Source organism: Populus nigra, chromosome 1 (assembly GCF_951802175.1).
Source record: "Populus nigra chromosome 1, ddPopNigr1.1, whole genome shotgun sequence".
Lineage (NCBI taxonomy): Eukaryota > Viridiplantae > Streptophyta > Magnoliopsida > Malpighiales > Salicaceae > Populus > Populus nigra.
The window spans coordinates 20,500,601-20,519,389 of record NC_084852.1 but is presented as its reverse complement, the minus strand read 5'-3'; the positions used below and the strand labels follow the sequence as shown (position 1 = coordinate 20,519,389).

Genomic DNA, 18,789 nt, shown 5'->3' with positions numbered 1-18,789 from the left:
AAAATAAGTGATTTTCTTAAAAATATTTTGCATAAAACACATGAAAAAATTCCTTGAATAATTTTTATTTTTTATAACTTATTTGTATTTGAAAGTAGTTTGAAAATTATTTTATTTATATTGTATGAAAAAAAAAACAATATAAGTGAAAATAATAAAGTGTTTTAATTAATTTTACGGGTTTTGAAGTTGATAATAATATAAAATTTCATAAATTATAATTAATTTTATATATTTAGAGAGAGAGATTTGTTGGTGTGTTTTTAGTCATTAAGAGCAGAGTTTTAAAACCCGGACCGGCCCGGCGGGTCGACCCGGGCCTGGGACCGGTCCGGGTGGAGGCAAAAACCCGTTTGGGAATTGGCCCGGCGAAACCCGGTCGACCCGGGACCCGGTCCACCCGGTCAAACCCTGGTGAGACCCGGCTGATTTATATATATATATATATGTAACGGCGTCGTTTACGATTAAAACCACACTACAATCAAATTATCTTCAATGAAGATGAATCAAAGCATCGTCCAAAACAGAGCCATCAAAAATCGCATCTTTAACACTAACTTTAGGAGATAAAGCAAAAAACAAAGGCTTTAAACTATTTTCAAGACTTTTTACATACTTGGCATCGTCTCTTTTGTGGTAAGTCAATGGAGATGAATCAGAGCCGTTGATTCGATTGTTGCCAATTAATATGAGCTGTGAGATTCCAGGAGAGAATAAGAGGAGCTGGAGGTGACCTGATTCGGTTGAGAAAATCCAGTCTGGTTCACGGGTTTGAGAGACAAAGAGAGCCGCGATTTGAGGAGACTTGGTGAGTTGGATTGGAGAGTCGAGGACGGCAACTCGGAGGAGGTGAGTTGGTGGTACAAGGTTGAGGATTGTGAAAGAGAGGAAACAAGAGGGGATTATGGTTTCGAAAGTTTTTATGTCAAGGACCATTGAGTTTGGCTTTAGAAGAAAAGGGAGAGAGGAAAAGAAAGGGAAATCAGGACAGGGGAAGGAAGGAAAAATAGGACGATTGAAGTTGAAGTTAATTTCTTCATTATTCAATTTGTTAAAAAAAGGCGGAGACAAAACTACTGGGAAGTAAAGGTTATAATCTAAGCCTTTTTTTGGTTTGATCCGGGTCAACCTATCTGATCTGTAACCCGGTCATTATACCGGATCGACCATCGGGTCGGGTTTAAAAATTATGATTAAGAGAATAATTTTCTCTTTTCATAGATTTCCAGCAAACTTCTGTTAAAAGATGAGCTTATCTTTATAATTTTCTCAATTAAGGGACTCGAAGTTTGCAAAGCTAAGCGTGCCTGATCCGTCCTTTTAATTCTATGTAGGGCTTGGCTGGACTCTCTTGGCCTTCCCTCTTATAATTGTTTTATTTTTTATATTTTAAAATTAAATTATTTTTAAATAAAATATTTATAATGATATTTTAATAGTCATATAATGATATCATATATGAATTCAATATGTGTATTAAAAAAAGATTCATGAATATTCAATTAGAATAAAATATTTATTTTTTATTTTTAATTGTGATGTTTATTACAATTCTCTCAATTTAATTATTCATTATTTTCTCACATTGTAACATAAAACTTATCAAGACATGTTTTTTTTCTTTTTTATTAAGAATTGTTTTTCAAATCATTATAAATTTGTATTCAAAAAATCATATTATGAGTAAAAAGGGTATTTTTTTAATAAAAAAAATACATAAACAAGGAAAGGTGTTTTTTACTAGATAGAATTTTAGAAAATAAAAAAAAAACAAAAAACAAAATTGTCTGACATAATGATGTCTCGATAGTTTATTAAAAACAAAGGTCTTTTTATGTGAAAGATGTTTTCTTCCTTACTCTGTCATAAAAGAAATTGTCATTATGTACTGTAATTAACTTTCCAAGTAAATAAAGTAAAAAAAAATACACATACATCAATTTTTTTCCGATAAAAAAATCTAAATTAAAAAAATATATATCATTTTTTTCATCTACTTCTTCTATATATTCACTAGTTATATGATGCACGCTTTATTATGGGCCTGATATTTTTATTTTTTATAAAAACAATTATATATATAGGTTTTTTCAAAACATTTCTATAGTTTAAAAATCTAATTAAAAATTAAAAAATTTATGCATACATGTAATTAAATAAATCAAGAACTATGTATGTGAATAAAAAATAAAAAAACATTAGCGATATCTAAAAATAAAATTTCAAAAACCGAGAGACATGTACAAATCAATATATTTAATCTTGAAAGACGGGACTTTTACCCGATTATATTAGCTAAATTTGTTTATTAAATTTTTTTTATTTAAACAAATGATGATAATAGAAGAAAAAAATATTATGCAAAGTTGTACATATTAGAAATATTATTTGAGAATAAAAAAATATTTTTAAAAAATAGAGTTCATCTATTTAAAAGATAAAAAAAATTATAGATGAATCTGAAAAACTCTTCAAATTTAAATGTGTAACTAAAAAAATAATAGCCATTTAGAAATGTTCTTTAAATAAAATGAAAGAGAAAAAGGATACTAATTTAAATATAAATTTAAAAAATAGAGAAAAAGCCATAAAAAATCATGAATTTTTTATATATATAAAAAAAAGAATTAGAAAAAAAAAAGTAGCAAAAGGCAGGCGTTGTTGGACTTGGTTGCCTGAGCCATTTTGTCAAGACCCGCGCGATTGGGCCCTTAATTTCTTTTTCCAACACTTAAATTTTTTGAAAAAAATCAAATAACTTGTTGTTTGATTTATCCTAATTCCGGCCACTATGGTGGCTAAAAAATTAGGGTTTAAATTGTTTTACCCAAAACACTCATTTTCAATCTATTTTTGACCTAAAACACCTAAAAACATTGTAGAAACTGTGATAAATCTATCTATGACTTTAAAAAACCTATAAAACCGCCTCAAAAACCAAAATCAACCCGAGTTCACATATGTTTTTTCATGAACTTTAAGGATAAAAAAAATACTTAATATGAACTCTTTTCATCAAATGAAACGATTTGACACACATATCATCTGTTTTGGTGGTCTAAATCTATGTCAATGATATTTTTCTTTATCTACCAATAAAATCCAGTAACCTCTCTCTATTCTCTCTCAATTAGGGACTAAAAAAACAAAAATAAAATTTTATATCAAAATTAAATTGGAAAAATATTGAGGTACTAAAATTGTATAATTTGCGTGATTTTAAAAGTTTTAAGGATCAAAGCGCATATTTTAGAAAACTTATAGCATGACATCCATGTTTGGTATCTTTTTCATTTTGGTCACTTTACTTTTAATCTCACCTTTTCATGAGAAATCAAAATCAATTGGTCTTTAATTAGGACCAAATCATCAAAAAAATATTTAAGGACCAAATTGAAAAAACTTAAAATTTTACACAAACTATCCACAATAATGTTTGAAATGATGAACAGTAGAGCCTTGCATAGTGAAAAACTCATGCTTTAGAGTAATACTTAATAGACTAAGATAGAAACAAGTAGCGTAACATGGACAATAACATTATTATCTACTATACTAAACAAATTGGGATAAACCCTAACTCATGTTACCCCCATTTTTCTTTACAAAAAATATATCTTTTAATTTTTTTTTAATTTAATTCTTTTATTTTTTTTAATCTTATCCTTTAATAATATGTTGATTTTGAATTGGTCTTCATAATTTATTTATGATTGTTTTTATGAGGTTATCACAATTTCAAATAAATATCTCGATATTTGGTTGATACTTAATTTGTGAGCACCTATGTTTGTTATCATATAATTAAGTAAAAATATAGAATCAAAGTTCTTAAACATAATTCAATATTATGTTGGCTTCTTATCACATACTCAAATAAACATCCTAGTATTTTATTTATATTTAATTTTGTGAGTATCTATTTTTGTTATCATATTATTAAGTAAAAGATAGTTAAAAAAAATAGAGTTGTTAAACCCAGGGCATCCAGATTTGGATGACATGTTTTACATGCCAAATAACAAAACCTGAATCGATTCAATATGTCATCATTTTAATATTAAAAAAAATATCATCTTATTTTTTTTAGTTAAATTGTGTTTTTTAACAATTGTCCAAGTTGTCTTTAAACCTTGCAAGTCAATTACGTCATATTATCAGCAACTCTAACATGAGTTAATTTTAAACTCATGTTAAGTAATGAAATGGATTGAGAGATTTCAAGCTCGACCTACTGGGTTGGGGTCTTTTTTTTTTTGTCCTTTTTTCTTTTTAAATTCCATCTTTCATTTTGATCGAATCCTTTATTGTGTTTTCGTTTTCCATTAACATCATTCAACTTCATTTTGAATTGGTCTTTGTAATTTGTTTAGTTTGTTTTTTTTTGAAGTTATCACATTCTCAAATAAATGTCCCAGTGTTTCATTAGTATTTAATTTCACGAGTGTCTATTTTTGTTATCATATCATTAAATAAAAAAATAGTTTAAAAAATAAAGTTGTCAGACCCAATCGAGTCCATGATCTAGGTTGCGGTTTAACAAGTTAAGTAGCGAAACTCAAGTTGATTTGATATGCTATATTTTAATATTAAAATTAAAAAAAAATGTCATCTTGGTTTTTTTAAAAAGTCGAACCATTTCTTACTAATTATTTAGGTTGTTTTTAGATCCATCAAGTTGACTTAGTCATGTCAAAATAACTTTTATATCAATTAATTTTAAGAGTGTGTTTGGTATTGAGGTTGCTGTTGTGGTTGTGGTTTTAAAAAAGTTGTTTTATAAAAAGTACTTTTAGTTGAAGTTGGTTTGGAAAAATATATATTTGGTTAAAACTGTGGTTGAAATTGAGGTTGAATAAAAAGTAGTTTAATGTGTTCGGTTAAAAAAATGCTTTTTAAATTGAGGTTATAAAATTATATATATATATATATATATATATATATATATATATATATATATATATTAATGATTTTTAATTTAAATATTGTAGATTTAACTATTGTTATTACATCATGAAATAAATAATATTGATATTAAATATTTTTTATTATTCCATTAAACTATGTGCAATGTCATCACATACGAAATCTATCAAACAATAACTATATTTTCTATGGTTTTTTAAGCGCGTAACAACAAAAACTGAATTTTTTGTTACGTTATCAAGCGATCTCCTTTTAATTTTTTGAATAAAACACAATTAAAATAAAAATAAAAATTGAATTTTTTATAAACTGGGTCGGACCCGGTAAGAACATAATTGAAATTGCGATCAAATTCCACAAATACTACGTCATCATGCGATATCTTTCTAATTTATGTAGTGTTATTAAATAATATTAAATACTAGTTTTTCAAGTAAAACACAATTTTATTAAAAAATTTACAATTTCATTGTGTACAAAAGTCATTCGACAAGAACTACAGTTTCATCCATTTTTTTTTAGCGTGCAATAAAATTAGGTAAAATATTATCAGGAATAAAATTGAGATTACAGTACGAGTAAATTTAATTCACCTTAAACTAATTTTTTTAAAAAAAACAATATTGTTCATGGCCACATGAACAATGCGAGTGAAATCAATTAACTGCACTGGTTTTTCGAAGAAAAAAAAGACTAAAATTTTCAAACTGTTTTTCAAAAAAAAAAAAATTGTTCACTTTGGTGAATAGTGCTGAACAGTGGAGTATGACATGCTCCACTGTTCTGCTTTTTCCCCCACGAGAAGCAGCAAATGCTGCTTCTCCAAAACATGCGGTCCGACTTTCGATTTTGGTGGGTCCTACCATCAGAAATCAATTTTTTCTTCTTAACTAAACGACATTTGGTGTGGCTGCGGGTGAACCTCACCCGTAGCCACGTTACCAAACGACCACTAAATATAAGCCAAACAAGTAGACGAATTGAAAAATTTCAAGGTTAATCTATTCGATAAATTAAATAATAATACTGATTAGTTTCATGTGATTTAGATATTTTTTTTTCATGTTTAATTTTTTTGATCAAATCCATAGCATGGTGTGGGCCTCTAAGCTAGTTATACTATTAGACCAATGTTACTTTTGAATCTCATGGTTTAATATTGTGGTTTGAAGGTCCAGAGTTCAAGCATTTGAACCATCACAATAGCAGTGACAACTACAATTAAATTTTCTTTGGTATAGTAAAGCTTATTCAAGGTGAGAATTCAAGGTGAGAAGTCATTTGGATGAACTAAATTGGTAATATAGCTTTTTAAATAGTGTTAATATAACATTTTTTTAATATATGCACTTCAATAAAAAAAAATCATTTAGAAAAACTAATTGTATTTTAATAAATTTGATATTTATAAAGCTATTTATTAATAGTAACTAATTAATACAAATCTAATCAAAACTTTTTATCTATATATAAAAATATATTAAATAAACTTTTAACTCTTTTGATCAACAAGTAGGAATAACTCTCTAATTTATAAATGTTATTTTGACTCTTTAATACAGCTATTCCCTTAGAGCTATAAAAATAAAAGATGAAAGCCAAAATTTATTTTTCTTTTCTTTGAGCTTTTCTTCTAACTCTTTCCTTGAAGATGCCTAATAGTCTTTTCATACAAAAGATCAAAACTAAGAATAAGAATAATAACAAGAAGAAAAGACATATGCAGGGTGTTAGAGCATCTCTAAAGGAGATGCTGTTTAGAAGAGTTAATTTAATAATATGGTTTTTTAAATAATGTAAACATGTTTTTTTTAATGTGCACTTTAATAGTAAAAAGTCATTTAAAAGGGTTAAATGTATTTTAATATATTTGATACACAACTATTTTAACAACTTAATATAACCTGATTGACTTGACGGGTTTAAAAGTAACCAAGACGATTCTTAATTAACCAATTATTAAATGAAGTAATTGAAAAAATATTAATTAAAAAAATTATCCAAGTCAACCCGGGTAAACTCGTCAAACTCATGATATGAGTTATAAGATCAGAATAATCTTATAAAAAACAAATAAAAAAACATAAATTTTAGAAAAATCAAAGAAAAAAAGTTAATGAAAAAAATATTATTATAATAAATAGTATTTTTACAAGATCCATGGGAATAACTTTTTTTATAAAAAAAATATAAAATAACATTTTACTTGGGATTCCTCTTATAAGATGTAAAAGAAAACTATCTAGATGGTTAACTAGTGAGAAGAGTTTGAGATTAAGAGATTTGTTTTCTTTATGGTCTTAGGTTCGAGCCTTGTGGTTGCTCATATGATGGCCACTAGAGGCTTACATGGTCGTTAACTTCAGGATCCATGGGATTAGTTGAGGTGCGCGTAAGCTAGCTCGGGTATCTACATTAAACTTAAAATAATAATAATAATATAATAATAAAAGAATCACCGAAAGAGTTAAAATAAGAGAGGGCATATTTCATTTAAAAAATTGGGCTTGGAATCTGAACATGATACCTTTGTAAGCTAAAGCTAATCCAAAAAACCCACGCTGCTATTATATGCCCAATATCATGAGTTTATTAGGCTTCACTAGTTCACTCGTCTCTTTCGCACCTCCTCCTCCCCTTCCTTCCCTCACTCCTCTTCTCCCTTCACTCTCCTGTCTTTCCATCAGTAAGTACTCTCTCTGTGTGCGTTAGGTTTTACTTTTTATATACAGAAAACACCTGTAATCCTAGTAATGTTTCGTGCAACTTTGCAGGAAGAAGGAATCCTTTACTGTTTAGTGTGAGAAATCTTGGTTACAAGTGTGAATCACAGGCAAGTGGGTTGTACATGGAACCAGTCAAGGAGTCAGTGGAATTAAATAGGAATCTTTATGCAAATATAGAGCCTTATGAGACTGGTTTTTTGAAGGTCTCTGATCTTCACTCAATCTACTATGAACAATCAGGAAGTCCCTCTGGGCATGTAAGTAGCCGTGGTCTCTAAAATTTACTCTTTTATTCATACAACTCTCATGTTCATGTATTTTTTTGGATCTGGGTTTTTTCGTTTGTTGGGTTTTGATAATTGAAACTGTACACACTAGCATGGCTGAATATGCATGTTGAAAGTAGCAGTCTTTCCCTTGTCCTAATGTTAGTTTTTGCAATATGTTTGAGTCTTTTCCGTAGTGTTGTAGTTGATCAGTTTATTAAAAGTCGGTTGAATGAGTCTATGTTTCTCTTAAGAAATTGTAGATGAAAAGGTATCTGAATATTTGAACAAAGGAATTTCCTTACCCTTTTGCAGCCTGTTGTCTTTCTTCATGGGGGCCCAGGAGGAGGAACTGCACCGAGTAACCGAAGATTTTTTGATCCTGAATTTTACAGAATCATTTTGTTTGATCAGGTTGTTATTCTAGTATCCACTATGATAAATTATGAGCCTCCATTTAATCTCTACAATTTGAAATTTAATTTCTCGTTTTGTTTCCTTAGCGAGGTGCCGGAAAGAGCACACCCCATGCTTGCTTGGAGGAAAATACCACTTGGGATCTCATTGCTGACATTGAAAAGCTAAGGGAACACTTGAAAATTCCGGAATGGCAGGTCAAAATTTTGTCCAGTTGTTGATCCGGAAAGAAAACTCTATTTTCTATAATGGGGGTGAAATTGTTGAACTGGATGTTTATATTCTCTTACTGTGCAGGTTTTTGGTGGATCATGGGGAAGTACACTGGCACTTGCGTACAGCCAATCACATCCTGAAAAGGTGCATAATTACTTTAACCTGACACTGTTTCTTTGGTGGGAACTCGTAAACAACAGGAACCAGGCATTGAAATTTCATAAACTTTTGTTTGGAGCAGAACTGATTCATATTTTGATATTTTTTTCTGTGTTTTTTTTAAGGTTACTGGACTGGTCCTTCGAGGGATTTTTCTTTTGCGAAAGAAAGAGATTGACTGGTTTTATGAAGGTGGTGCTGCTGCTATATTTCCTGATGGTATGCTAGATACTATTCTATATATGATCTATTATAACAAGATAAACCATAAACATATGCATTATAGATTGGTTGAGATAATAAAAAGGCCCAAGGGCTAGCTGGCGGTAGCAAAGGGCAAGAGGATTGTGGTGTTCAAGAAAAAGTGCGCCAGCAGTTTTTCGCTGGCATTAATAAGCTTTCACATTCTTATAAAAAAATGACCATGCTCAGATGCTATAAGTAATTTAAGCTGGCATTTCCATCTCTGTATGCTTTGAGATGTAGATAATGTTATTAAATTCGTAGATAGCCTAATTCATGATTTTTTTTTTAAATACTTGTCATTATGATGATTATTTCTCTTATTATTCCATCCTACAGTACATGCAGGGAGGTTGTGATTGCATTCCTCCAATTCTTAGATACTATATTTTATAATTTAAGGTAATTTCAATGATTATTAGGAGGACTGTGGAACTGCTGTGGCTGGTCTTTGTTTCAGAAACCATGCACAAGAATGTTTATTAGCTTGCTTTGAAATGCTTTGTTGATTTGTGCCCAGTAATTTAAAACTCTGGTTCTTTTTATTGAGCATTCACAAGTGTTTTTGAAGTTTCTTATATACTTAGCTGACTCTTGCCATGCAGCTTGGGAGTCATTCAGAGATTTTATTCCGGAAAATGAAAGGGGATGTTTCATAGATGCTTACAGCAAGAGATTAAACTCTGATGATTTGGAAACACAAGTAAGTTACTACCTGTTTTTTTGACTGATTTTATATCTAAAAATTGTGTCAGTCTAGTTTCAACAACAACTCCTCCTCTAATTTTTACATTTGTATATGAAAACCATGACCATTTATCTGATCTTGACACTTGAGCATGCACAAGTTTTAAAATATGTTGAGAATCAAGTGCATGTCCTTCGATTACACTGATAGTGGGTCCTTACAATAGAAATAATGAATGCATTACACTGATAGTGGGTCCTTTGATTACACTGAATGCATTACCCTCATAATTTCGTAGTATGCAGCTGCAAGAGCATGGACCAAATGGGAAATGATGACTGCCCATCTTCTTCCAAATGAAGAGACTGTCAAGAGAGGGGATGATGATATTTTTTCCTTGGTAAGTCAATCTAGCATCGATTATTATAGGCTTCTGTGTTGTTCCATCAACGAGACATCAAAACATGTCTTCCTTGAGATTTCCTTTAGTCTACTGTTGTAGAGTAGGAAAGGAGAAACTAAAATGCCCCATGATACTGCACAAGAAAAGTGAACTCACTGACATATTTCTTCAGTTGTTGCTCAAATGCAGAGTGAAAAGTTCGTGTGTTATTGTTGAGAACCAAAGCATTTCAACCTTGTAACTTCTCTATAATATAGTTGCTTCCAGCGTTTACTTAAATTTGATATAGTGCTGAGAATCTGTCATCTTTTTTCTCAATTTTTAATTCAATTCACCATAGCAGATTGAGATAAATAATTCATCACTGCTTAATCTTTTTTTTTGTTTTTAAGATGTTTGAAATTTGAATTGTGGACATGATTGTTGAAATTTTTAATGTGTCCCTGCTTGTTTCATTCTATTCAGGCATTTGCAAGGATTGAAAATCATTACTTTGTGAACAAGGGGTTTTTTCCTTCAGATTCTTTCCTATTAGAAAATGTTGATAAAATAAGACACATCAACACTACAATTGTACAGGTATGTGTTACCTTTATCTCTACTGTCATTTTATGTGCTTTGTTTGGAAAACAAGTGATCTTTTCAGACAAATAAATGATTTTCATGTGCTAAATGAAACCATACATAATGTGCTCTCTGATATGATTCTGTTAACATCCTATGTTTTGATCAATCCTTGCAATTTGATCACTTTGTCAAAATTCAATTTTTTTGTGGTCACTGAATCCAAGGTTATATATATATATATATATATATATTTATTATTACTATTAATAAGGATTGATCGAGGGTCTGAAGAATCTTCTGATTTACCAACAACTAAAATTATGTTTTAAAATTATGAATATAATAACGACAATAAGTTAAAATGTGCTACTTATTCCTCCTACACTCAATCTCTATCTTCGATTCTTATTCGCACACTTCTTATCTATATTTTTATGAATACTAAAATACTAAATTCAGATGAGTAAGCCACATATAAAGAGAGTTTTTCTAGAAAATTCAGCTTGGTAATAAAACACAGTTATATACCAAATAAGGTACCGATCAAGGCCATAGAATTAATCCTTAATTTGGCCCATAAACAATCAAGCCCATGGAAGGGCTGCTCTTCACTTCATATTTTTAGAATCATTTGGTCAAATATGCAACAGTCCAACATTATTAAGTGAGCGTTTGGAAACGCGGTTGTACCCGCGTTTCCAAAAAAATTATTATTTTTGCTAAAAATTAATTTTTTTTGTATGTTTTGGATCGTTTTGATGCACTGATCTCAAAAATGATTTTAAAAAATAAAAAACATCAATTTGATGCATTTTAGCATGAAAAGAACTTTGAAAAGCAACCGTAACCACACTCCCAAACAGGCTAGTTTCTTTCTTTATCATCTCAACCATTGGTTTTTCCAGCATAACTCCATTAAAGTGCCTGAAATCTTCTAAAAGTGTGCTCCTTTGCTTTATTTTTCTAGACTTTATTAACCACTCTTTTTACTCGATTGTTCTCATCCTTTTTCTTATTCTTAGTTTTAACTCACACGGTTCAGAATAAAAGTAAGTGATAATGATTGAAGACTTTTAAATCATAGAGAGTGGAAATGGGATGATCGAGAGGAGAGGAGGTGGAGAAATTGAGGTGAAGAGAAATTACAAGTGACAACTGTAGATTTGGTAAATAACAGCATATGAGGAAAGCAGCACGAGAGAAGCGGTTACTTCCGTTATCATATCAAAAACTCGTAATCCCTTTCAATTTTGAACTCATTAACAATGCTGGTAAACTCATGATTATAATGATCCAATTACCAATCTTAGTTCAATCTCATTCTAGTATGATTTCTTAGACAAGTTAAATTGTTAGGTGAATTTTGAAATATAAAACCGTAGAATTTATGATCCAACACGTGATTTGATAACCTTAGGCGTGAAACATTTATTGTTTAACATAGTTGAATTATGTTGCAGGGGAGATATGATGTCTGCTGTCCTATGATGTCTGCTTGGGATCTTCATAAGGCATGGCCAGAGGCAGATCTAAAGGTAGGAGTTCTCTAAGCTGCTGGATTTTTTCATTCAGTATGCTTAATGTTTTTCAGCACATATAACAACTACATCTAATTGTAATGCAAGCCACTTGATGTGGCTTGCATTACTATTTGAATTATTGGATGGGCTAGCTATGCATGTACTATTTCAACTGATAATCTTGATAGATGATGACATTGGATTGACACATAGAGCAGATCTCATGTTAAGAATGGATCATGGGATTATGCATTTTTTCTCCATGGCTTCATGTTCAGCTTTCCTCAGATTTGAACTAGTTACCATATGAAATCACTTTGGACAGGTTGTCCCAGACGCAGGGCATTCTGCTAATGAACCAGGAATAACCGCAGAGCTTGTGGCTGCAAATGAGAAACTCAAAAACATCATCAAGAATGGATCGTGAAAGGAGGTGGATCAAGCTCACACGAATAAATTCCTTGAATAAAACATGTCACATTTCATCACCATGGTTTGCATCCACAGGAAAGCAGGTTGTATAATTACAGGATTTAAATTGTGAACGTTGAATAACTTTGGAATGTCTATGTTGCCTGTGCTTTTACTAGTCATTGTGAGGGGCCGCCTGATTGGTTTATGACCAGTCCTTCAACTGTGCTTTGCCATTCTCTTTGGATAACCACGCTGTAGACATTGCAGGACAACCCTGAGAAAAACTATCTGTTGTCGGGATGATAAAAAGGTGGAATGCCGAGTTGTTGAGGATGGTAATGCCTAAGGCTTTAGATATGGCTTGTGAGGTGCAATGCCTCGGTTTATTTAATGGTAAAGAAAAACATGGTTTAGCCGTTTGCTTGCATTTGGCAAGGATTTTAATTTTCTATTGCAGAACTATTCAGAGGGGATGGATATTCTATATAGATTACTGTGACAAAAAAGACAGAATTGGGCAGAATAAGCTGAGCTCAAGTGGGTTTATTTATTTATTTAAATATACAAGAGGTGTTTAATAATTTCAAAGTAAATATACATTGCCTGTAATATATCTAACCCGTAGGCAATACCACCATGCATTTTTCCCGCCCGTAGCTAATCCATGTATGATTTTTTTAATTTAATATCTTTATGGTGCTTAAGAGAATAAAAAATCAAAAGAGAAAGATGGGCTGGACTGGGCTGGACTTGATAGATGGAACTGTGGGCCCCTGGAAGGCCGTGTTTCTGGTCTTGTCTGGGCCGGGTTGCAGTCGTCTGATACTTATTGGATTAGACGAAAATAGACACGAGAATCAGTTATTATGACAATCGTGTCTGTCAGAATTTGTACCTTTCCCAACGGCTACTTACAGTAAGAGAGGAAAGAAAGCGTTCGTTTTTTTATTTTTATTTTTAAAGTCGTCTCGATCCTTTCACCATTACCGATCCAACAGATTCTTCTCCACACAGCTCCACTCTCCCTTCCACACACAAACGCAAAAAACACGCTCCTCTACCTCTCTCTGCTGTCATCTCTCTCTCTGAGAAAATGGAAGAAGAATCTCAGTGTTTGAAAACCAACGGCGAAGAAGACTTCTACGAGAACATCGAGGCGCCGAAGTTCGTGGACCTTAACGCTCCCGATCACTACCACCCGGGTGATGACCGATATTGGTTCTGCTTGCGTGTTGGTAAATCTTGTATATTCAACTTTGTTTTCTTCTTTTCTCTAATTACTTCAAACCTGTAGCTCTATCATGAACGGTACTCGATGACTTGACTTGTCGTTTAAGACAGGGCTCTTAAAGATTGAGGAGGTTACGGTCTCCTTCATGACGTTAATTAAGAGAGCAAGAGCACAATTAATTCAATACCGTCTGTTAAAATAGGATTATGGCTGCATTTAATTTTTTTTTAAGTTTAATTAATGTCTGTTGATTACCAGATTTGTTAAGAATTGTGTGGAACTCAATCCAAACTATGAATCACTCTATGGCATGCCATGCCACTTCTTTTGCTTGCTTGGTGTATCTTGTTTTGAACATATTAAAAAGATAGAGATTTCTCTACTTGTAGAAATCTGGCTTCTTTTCAGATTGCTTAGAGTCATAAAGTGGAGCTGGAGGTGGAATTATCCTGGATAACATTACTTGAATTAAGTATGCAACGTCATGTTTGGTAGAATAGAATTGGGTCCAATTCATGCTGTTCATTGTTTGTCTTTTACTATCTTGTAATTGGATTTGTACTTTCAGATAATTTTTTAATTAAAGATCAAGTGAACTTGCCACAGAACCTTTTTTTTTTTTTTTTTTGCAATAACAAGATTTTTACCGTTAAACAAAACCTAGTTTAATTGTTGCTAAGAGAAATGCTACAGTCACTTGCAAGTAATGAAGCCCAACGCATTTAATGGACGTATGCAACCTGCATCTTTGGATTGGATGCGGGAGGGTGCGTCACTTGCGAGTGTATGTTGCATTTCCCTTACTATCAATTCAATCTCTCCAGGTAGTCTTGAACGTTAGAATCTTATCTGGTATAAATATTTCCAATATGGCAATTTTTTTCTCGTATTATTGAAACACGTGGATAAAATAGTTTCCAAGTTGAGGATGAGACCTTTGCGTAGTGAGATCCACCATGCAATGAATAAATCAACATAAATCCGTTCCATATGAAATTTTATTTCTTAACCTTTTGAACTCAATTAAAAAGCTAAATAGATGTACCAAATAAGGAAATGGCGAAAGGTGATAGAACTGGAGTGAATTCTATGTAGTTTTTGCCTTTTCAAGCATCATGTTATGATAGATTTGTGTTGATTGATCCACTACTTGGCAGGGCCCTATCATGCAATGACCAAATTCTCAATTTTGAGGACTTGATTAGCATGAATGGGGCTTGTTGTTCGTATGTTTTGATCAAGGAAAGGAAAGAAAAGAAAAGAAAAAGGTTCATTGTAAATATCTGCAAAATCATACGAGTTCGTTTCTAACTCCTTACATACTTGCATACAAGTGAATTCAATAAAAAATAATTAAAATCCACTGCAATTCTACTCCAGAATTATTCTAAATGAGCTGCATTCTGTACTTTTCAATTGCGTATTTGATTAGGGGTTATTTTTTTTCATTATGTTTTTTGTGAGCGACTTCAAATGCTAGATTTTGAATTTCTCTATTTGCATCCCATGTACCTTCGCCGTAGGATGTGATCAAAAGCATGAAGAAGAAATGGATTCTGAAGCAATCTACAAAAAATTTGTTTTACGGGTTAGTTATCACTTTCTTTTCTGCAGTATGATGGTTTCTACAGTAGATCAACTTAGAATTAGGCAGTAAGTTATTGAGTCATGCAGGTTATGGCTGCAAGGAGTCCCAACATACGGCTTCGGAGAGCACTGTACAGAAAGGATTCAAGGTATATTTAGGGGCTATTCGGTATTGTGGTAACGGTTCAAAGTGTTTTTTGTTTATAAATGCATTAAAATGATGTTTTTTTATTTTTTAAAAATTATTTTTTAAATCAACATATCAAAATGATATGAAAACAAAAAAAAAAATTAACAAAAAAAAAAATTTAAAATTTGAGGGAATGCGGTTTCAACCGCGTTCCCAAATGGTCTCTTAATGTCTTCTCTTATTGCTCTAACTGGATTTGTACTGACACGATTTACTAATTGTATGTGATAGTGCCAATATTAAATGTCCCCAGACAGTTCCAGCAAAATCTTCAAAACCTCGAGTATCAAGATTGGCCCTCATTTCCTCGATATCTAAAAGAATGGTTGATCCTAAAGTGAGAGTTAAGTCCCTTGCTAAACAGAATGCAACCCCAAATGTGAGGGCAAAGCAATCTGTTGTATCCAAGGCTCTGACAACTCCAAGGAACAAAAAGCGACTGTCAAATCCTGATGCATTTTGTAGTGTTAGGAATCCGAAAGCAACAGCTGTTGCAGTGCCAAATAGTAGGGTGGTAGCAAAGGCATTATTTCATTCACCTAAGAAGTCAACGAGGACAAAGACTTCAATTGAATTGGATACAACTGTCAAGAAAATATGTGCAGGTATAAAGAATCTTGAGATCGCTGATGGAAAGAAGCATGCTTTGGCGTGTAATAGACAATTGCCTTCAAATGCTCCAAGGAAACAACCACGAGGACGAGAGGTTAAAAGCAGAGTTTATGATGGACTACTTTCTCAAAATTGTAAGGGAAAGGAATCCAAATCTTTCAAATGTGTGATGAAAAAGAACAAGGGAAAGAACTCAAAGCAGTGTCATGGTCCCATGCCTCGAGAAGGGGCTGAAAATGATTTCAGTGACACGGAGATTGAGGAGAAATCAAGAAATGGTTTTCCTGGCGCCTGCTATAATGCTAAATGTGATGAAGGAAATGATGCCCTTGAAGGGCCCTTAACAACTGTAAAAATAGAAGCATCGATGGTTGAGAACAAAGTTGAAGCTTTGTCAGATGCCAAGGCAAATACCCCGGGATGCAATGAGCCAAATCAAAGACTTTATTCCCGGATCCACGAGAGGGGCTTGAGAGAAAATGGCTTGGGAGAAAATGATCTTCCCAAACTTGTAGCTTCAAGAGAAGATGGCAATGGTACCAATGAAAGACATGGCAAAGAAGACAAAAGGAACTCGAGTATGGATAAGGGCATTGATGCTCCCATGGAGAGTAATGTTAGTAAACATATTTTTATCTCAGATGAAAAGGAAAATGACAGAGAAGCCATTGGGAGCGACGATAAGGAAAATGCTTCAGCCTCTGATGATAACAGGTGAGTAAACTCATTTCAATAATTTCATCGGTCTTTATAGGATGTTGTTAGATACTTCTGGCCATCACTTATCAATGAATTTTGGATTTTCAGAGAAATGGATCTCAATACTGGCCACTTGAAAAGACATATCCTTGGCAAGCATGAGAGTGTGAAGAGCACTCAAAAGGTCACTTACTCCTCTTTCAGGAACTTGCATTCCTCTTTCTGGATATTTTTATCACTTTCTTTCTTTCCTTTTCCTTTCTGTTTGTGATTTCTTTGTGAATACGGAAATGATGCAGATAGCCAAAGCAAAGAGGAAGCCATCCAAAGAGAGCTTCGTTACTCATGCCACTGGTGCTCAAGAACTAAAACATAGAAAACCTAAGACTACAAATCCCAAGCCTTTTCGGCTGAGAACTGATGTATGTACTTCATTATCCTACCTACGTCTTAGAAATATCTTTTAATAGAATCTGAGAATACTTAATTTATATATAGGAAAGAGGGATTCTTAAGGAAGCAACCTCAGAGAAGAAGCTCCGCCCTGCTCCTCTGAAAGAAATCCTGCCAGTTACGAGGTTCCCAGGAGGGAATTTACAGAAAAAACATCAGAATGCATTGCCAGTGAGTTTTCAGTTAAATGCTCTTTTAGCCGTCAGCAATGGTTCAACTAGACTGATATTATTATTCTAATTGCAGAGAAATGACAAGAGCCTTGAACAAACCGAACCAGCCAATGATGCTCAGGAAGCATGTGAAATGGAAAGAAACACAACACAGAAGGAACAACATGTAAGACTATCTACTTTTGAAGCGTAAAATAACAGTAAAAAACATTAAGGTTTGGTTTCCATGGTTGTTTATATAGAAACTGGCTCAAGCCTCCTATTATGATACTTTTTGTTGCAAAACCAGACTTCCAGCTTGAAGAACAAAGAAAGAGTGAGACGAAAATTATCTTCAGCTCCACAGAGACACACAGTTTCGTCACAACAGAAGCTTGTGGCCCCACTGAAGAAATATAGCGAGGACAAGACAGCAGCTCAAAATCTGGGGAACGTCTTGAAGAAGACCAGATCATCATTTGTGAGAAAAGTCGCAAGGCCTCAAGAGTGAGTTTCTACTTTTAAAAACTTATTTTAATTGTAGAATTATTTCGGAATCCCATTACTAATTAAGTCACTATGCTCTTGCAGGACCTCATCGATTACAAACGAAACACTCTCGATTATGATACCTGGTCAACTAGGTGTGATAAAGGAAGACTCACCAACATTCTTGAGACCCGAAGAAGCTGAAAAGCCTAGAAAAAGCAGTGCTTCCCTGGAAATCAAAGCTTCTGCTTCTACTGTCTCCAGGCAATCACTACAGGGGAAGAGGTCAACAACTATTCCAAAGGAACCGAATTTCCATGCCATCCACACACCAAAGAGCTGCACACGAAGAGTGGCTTAAGTTATTTTCTACAAAAATACTCCTGTTGGTGTACTATATCTTGTTGTTGTTCAATCCATTCATTGAATTATGTATTCCGCGTGAACTGCTCGAGTAATTCTTTGTTGTTGTCTACATATTTATTTCTTAGCCCATTGTTTGTAATCTGTAACATTTTGGGCTTGATTTGTAGCTAATATATAAACATGTAAGGGATCTTGTTCGTCCCATTCACTCAAAGCAATGCGTGCATGTTCTTAGTGATGGCCGTCATCAAGTGTTCTTACAGAATTGCTCAATTATAGATATAAAATCATCATCAGTCTCAATACAACTCCTCTGACATAGCATTTCGCGACTTCGGATCCTTTAAAGCCTGAGACACACATGTGAGCTCTAGAGATTGAGGAAGAGGATATTTTATGATTAGGTAAAGCTGTTTGGGTTTATGAATATCATTCATAGACTTGATAGTCGTGGTATGAGTA

At 32.8% G+C, this 18,789-nt stretch overlaps 2 protein-coding genes across 2 annotated transcripts; both read left to right on the top strand.

The window, feature by feature from the left end:
* The first annotated feature begins 7,459 nt into the window (after positions 1–7,459).
* LOC133669159 (proline iminopeptidase) lies at positions 7,460–12,975 on the top strand. The gene is made up of 11 exons (XM_062089203.1): positions 7,460–7,615; positions 7,704–7,912; positions 8,237–8,335; positions 8,425–8,535; positions 8,636–8,698; positions 8,839–8,932; positions 9,562–9,659; positions 9,943–10,044; positions 10,513–10,626; positions 12,075–12,149; positions 12,460–12,975. The coding sequence occupies exons 1-11, from the start codon at positions 7,501–7,503 to the stop codon at positions 12,559–12,561; spliced, it is 1,182 nt and encodes a 393-aa protein (XP_061945187.1). The 5' UTR covers positions 7,460–7,500; the 3' UTR covers positions 12,562–12,975.
* A 361-nt stretch (positions 12,976–13,336) lies between these two features.
* On the top strand, positions 13,337–18,541 carry LOC133669151 (uncharacterized). The gene is made up of 10 exons (XM_062089190.1): positions 13,337–13,783; positions 15,303–15,367; positions 15,454–15,515; positions 15,788–16,882; positions 16,976–17,051; positions 17,167–17,289; positions 17,366–17,491; positions 17,567–17,659; positions 17,783–17,979; positions 18,064–18,541. The coding sequence occupies exons 1-10, from the start codon at positions 13,642–13,644 to the stop codon at positions 18,320–18,322; spliced, it is 2,238 nt and encodes a 745-aa protein (XP_061945174.1). The 5' UTR covers positions 13,337–13,641; the 3' UTR covers positions 18,323–18,541.
* The last annotated feature ends 248 nt before the right edge of the window (positions 18,542–18,789 follow it).

What these genes read in the sequence shown, in the direction of transcription:
- LOC133669151 (XM_062089190.1), top strand. Translation starts at nt 13,642, where the DNA reads ATGGAAGAAGAATCTCAGTGTTTGAAAACCAACGGCGAAGAAGACTTC. An exon ending in TTGGTTCTGCTTGCGTGTTG is followed by an intron (nt 13,784 to 15,302) that starts GTAAATCTTGTA and finishes CCTTCGCCGTAG; the next exon opens with GATGTGATCAAAAGCATGAA. An exon ending in TCAGCCTCTGATGATAACAG is followed by an intron (nt 16,883 to 16,975) that starts GTGAGTAAACTC and finishes TTGGATTTTCAG; the next exon opens with AGAAATGGATCTCAATACTG.
- LOC133669159 (XM_062089203.1), top strand. Translation starts at nt 7,501, where the DNA reads ATGCCCAATATCATGAGTTTATTAGGCTTCACTAGTTCACTCGTCTCT. An exon ending in TGAAAATTCCGGAATGGCAG is followed by an intron (nt 8,536 to 8,635) that starts GTCAAAATTTTG and finishes CTTACTGTGCAG; the next exon opens with GTTTTTGGTGGATCATGGGG. An exon ending in GCCAATCACATCCTGAAAAG is followed by an intron (nt 8,699 to 8,838) that starts GTGCATAATTAC and finishes GTTTTTTTTAAG; the next exon opens with GTTACTGGACTGGTCCTTCG.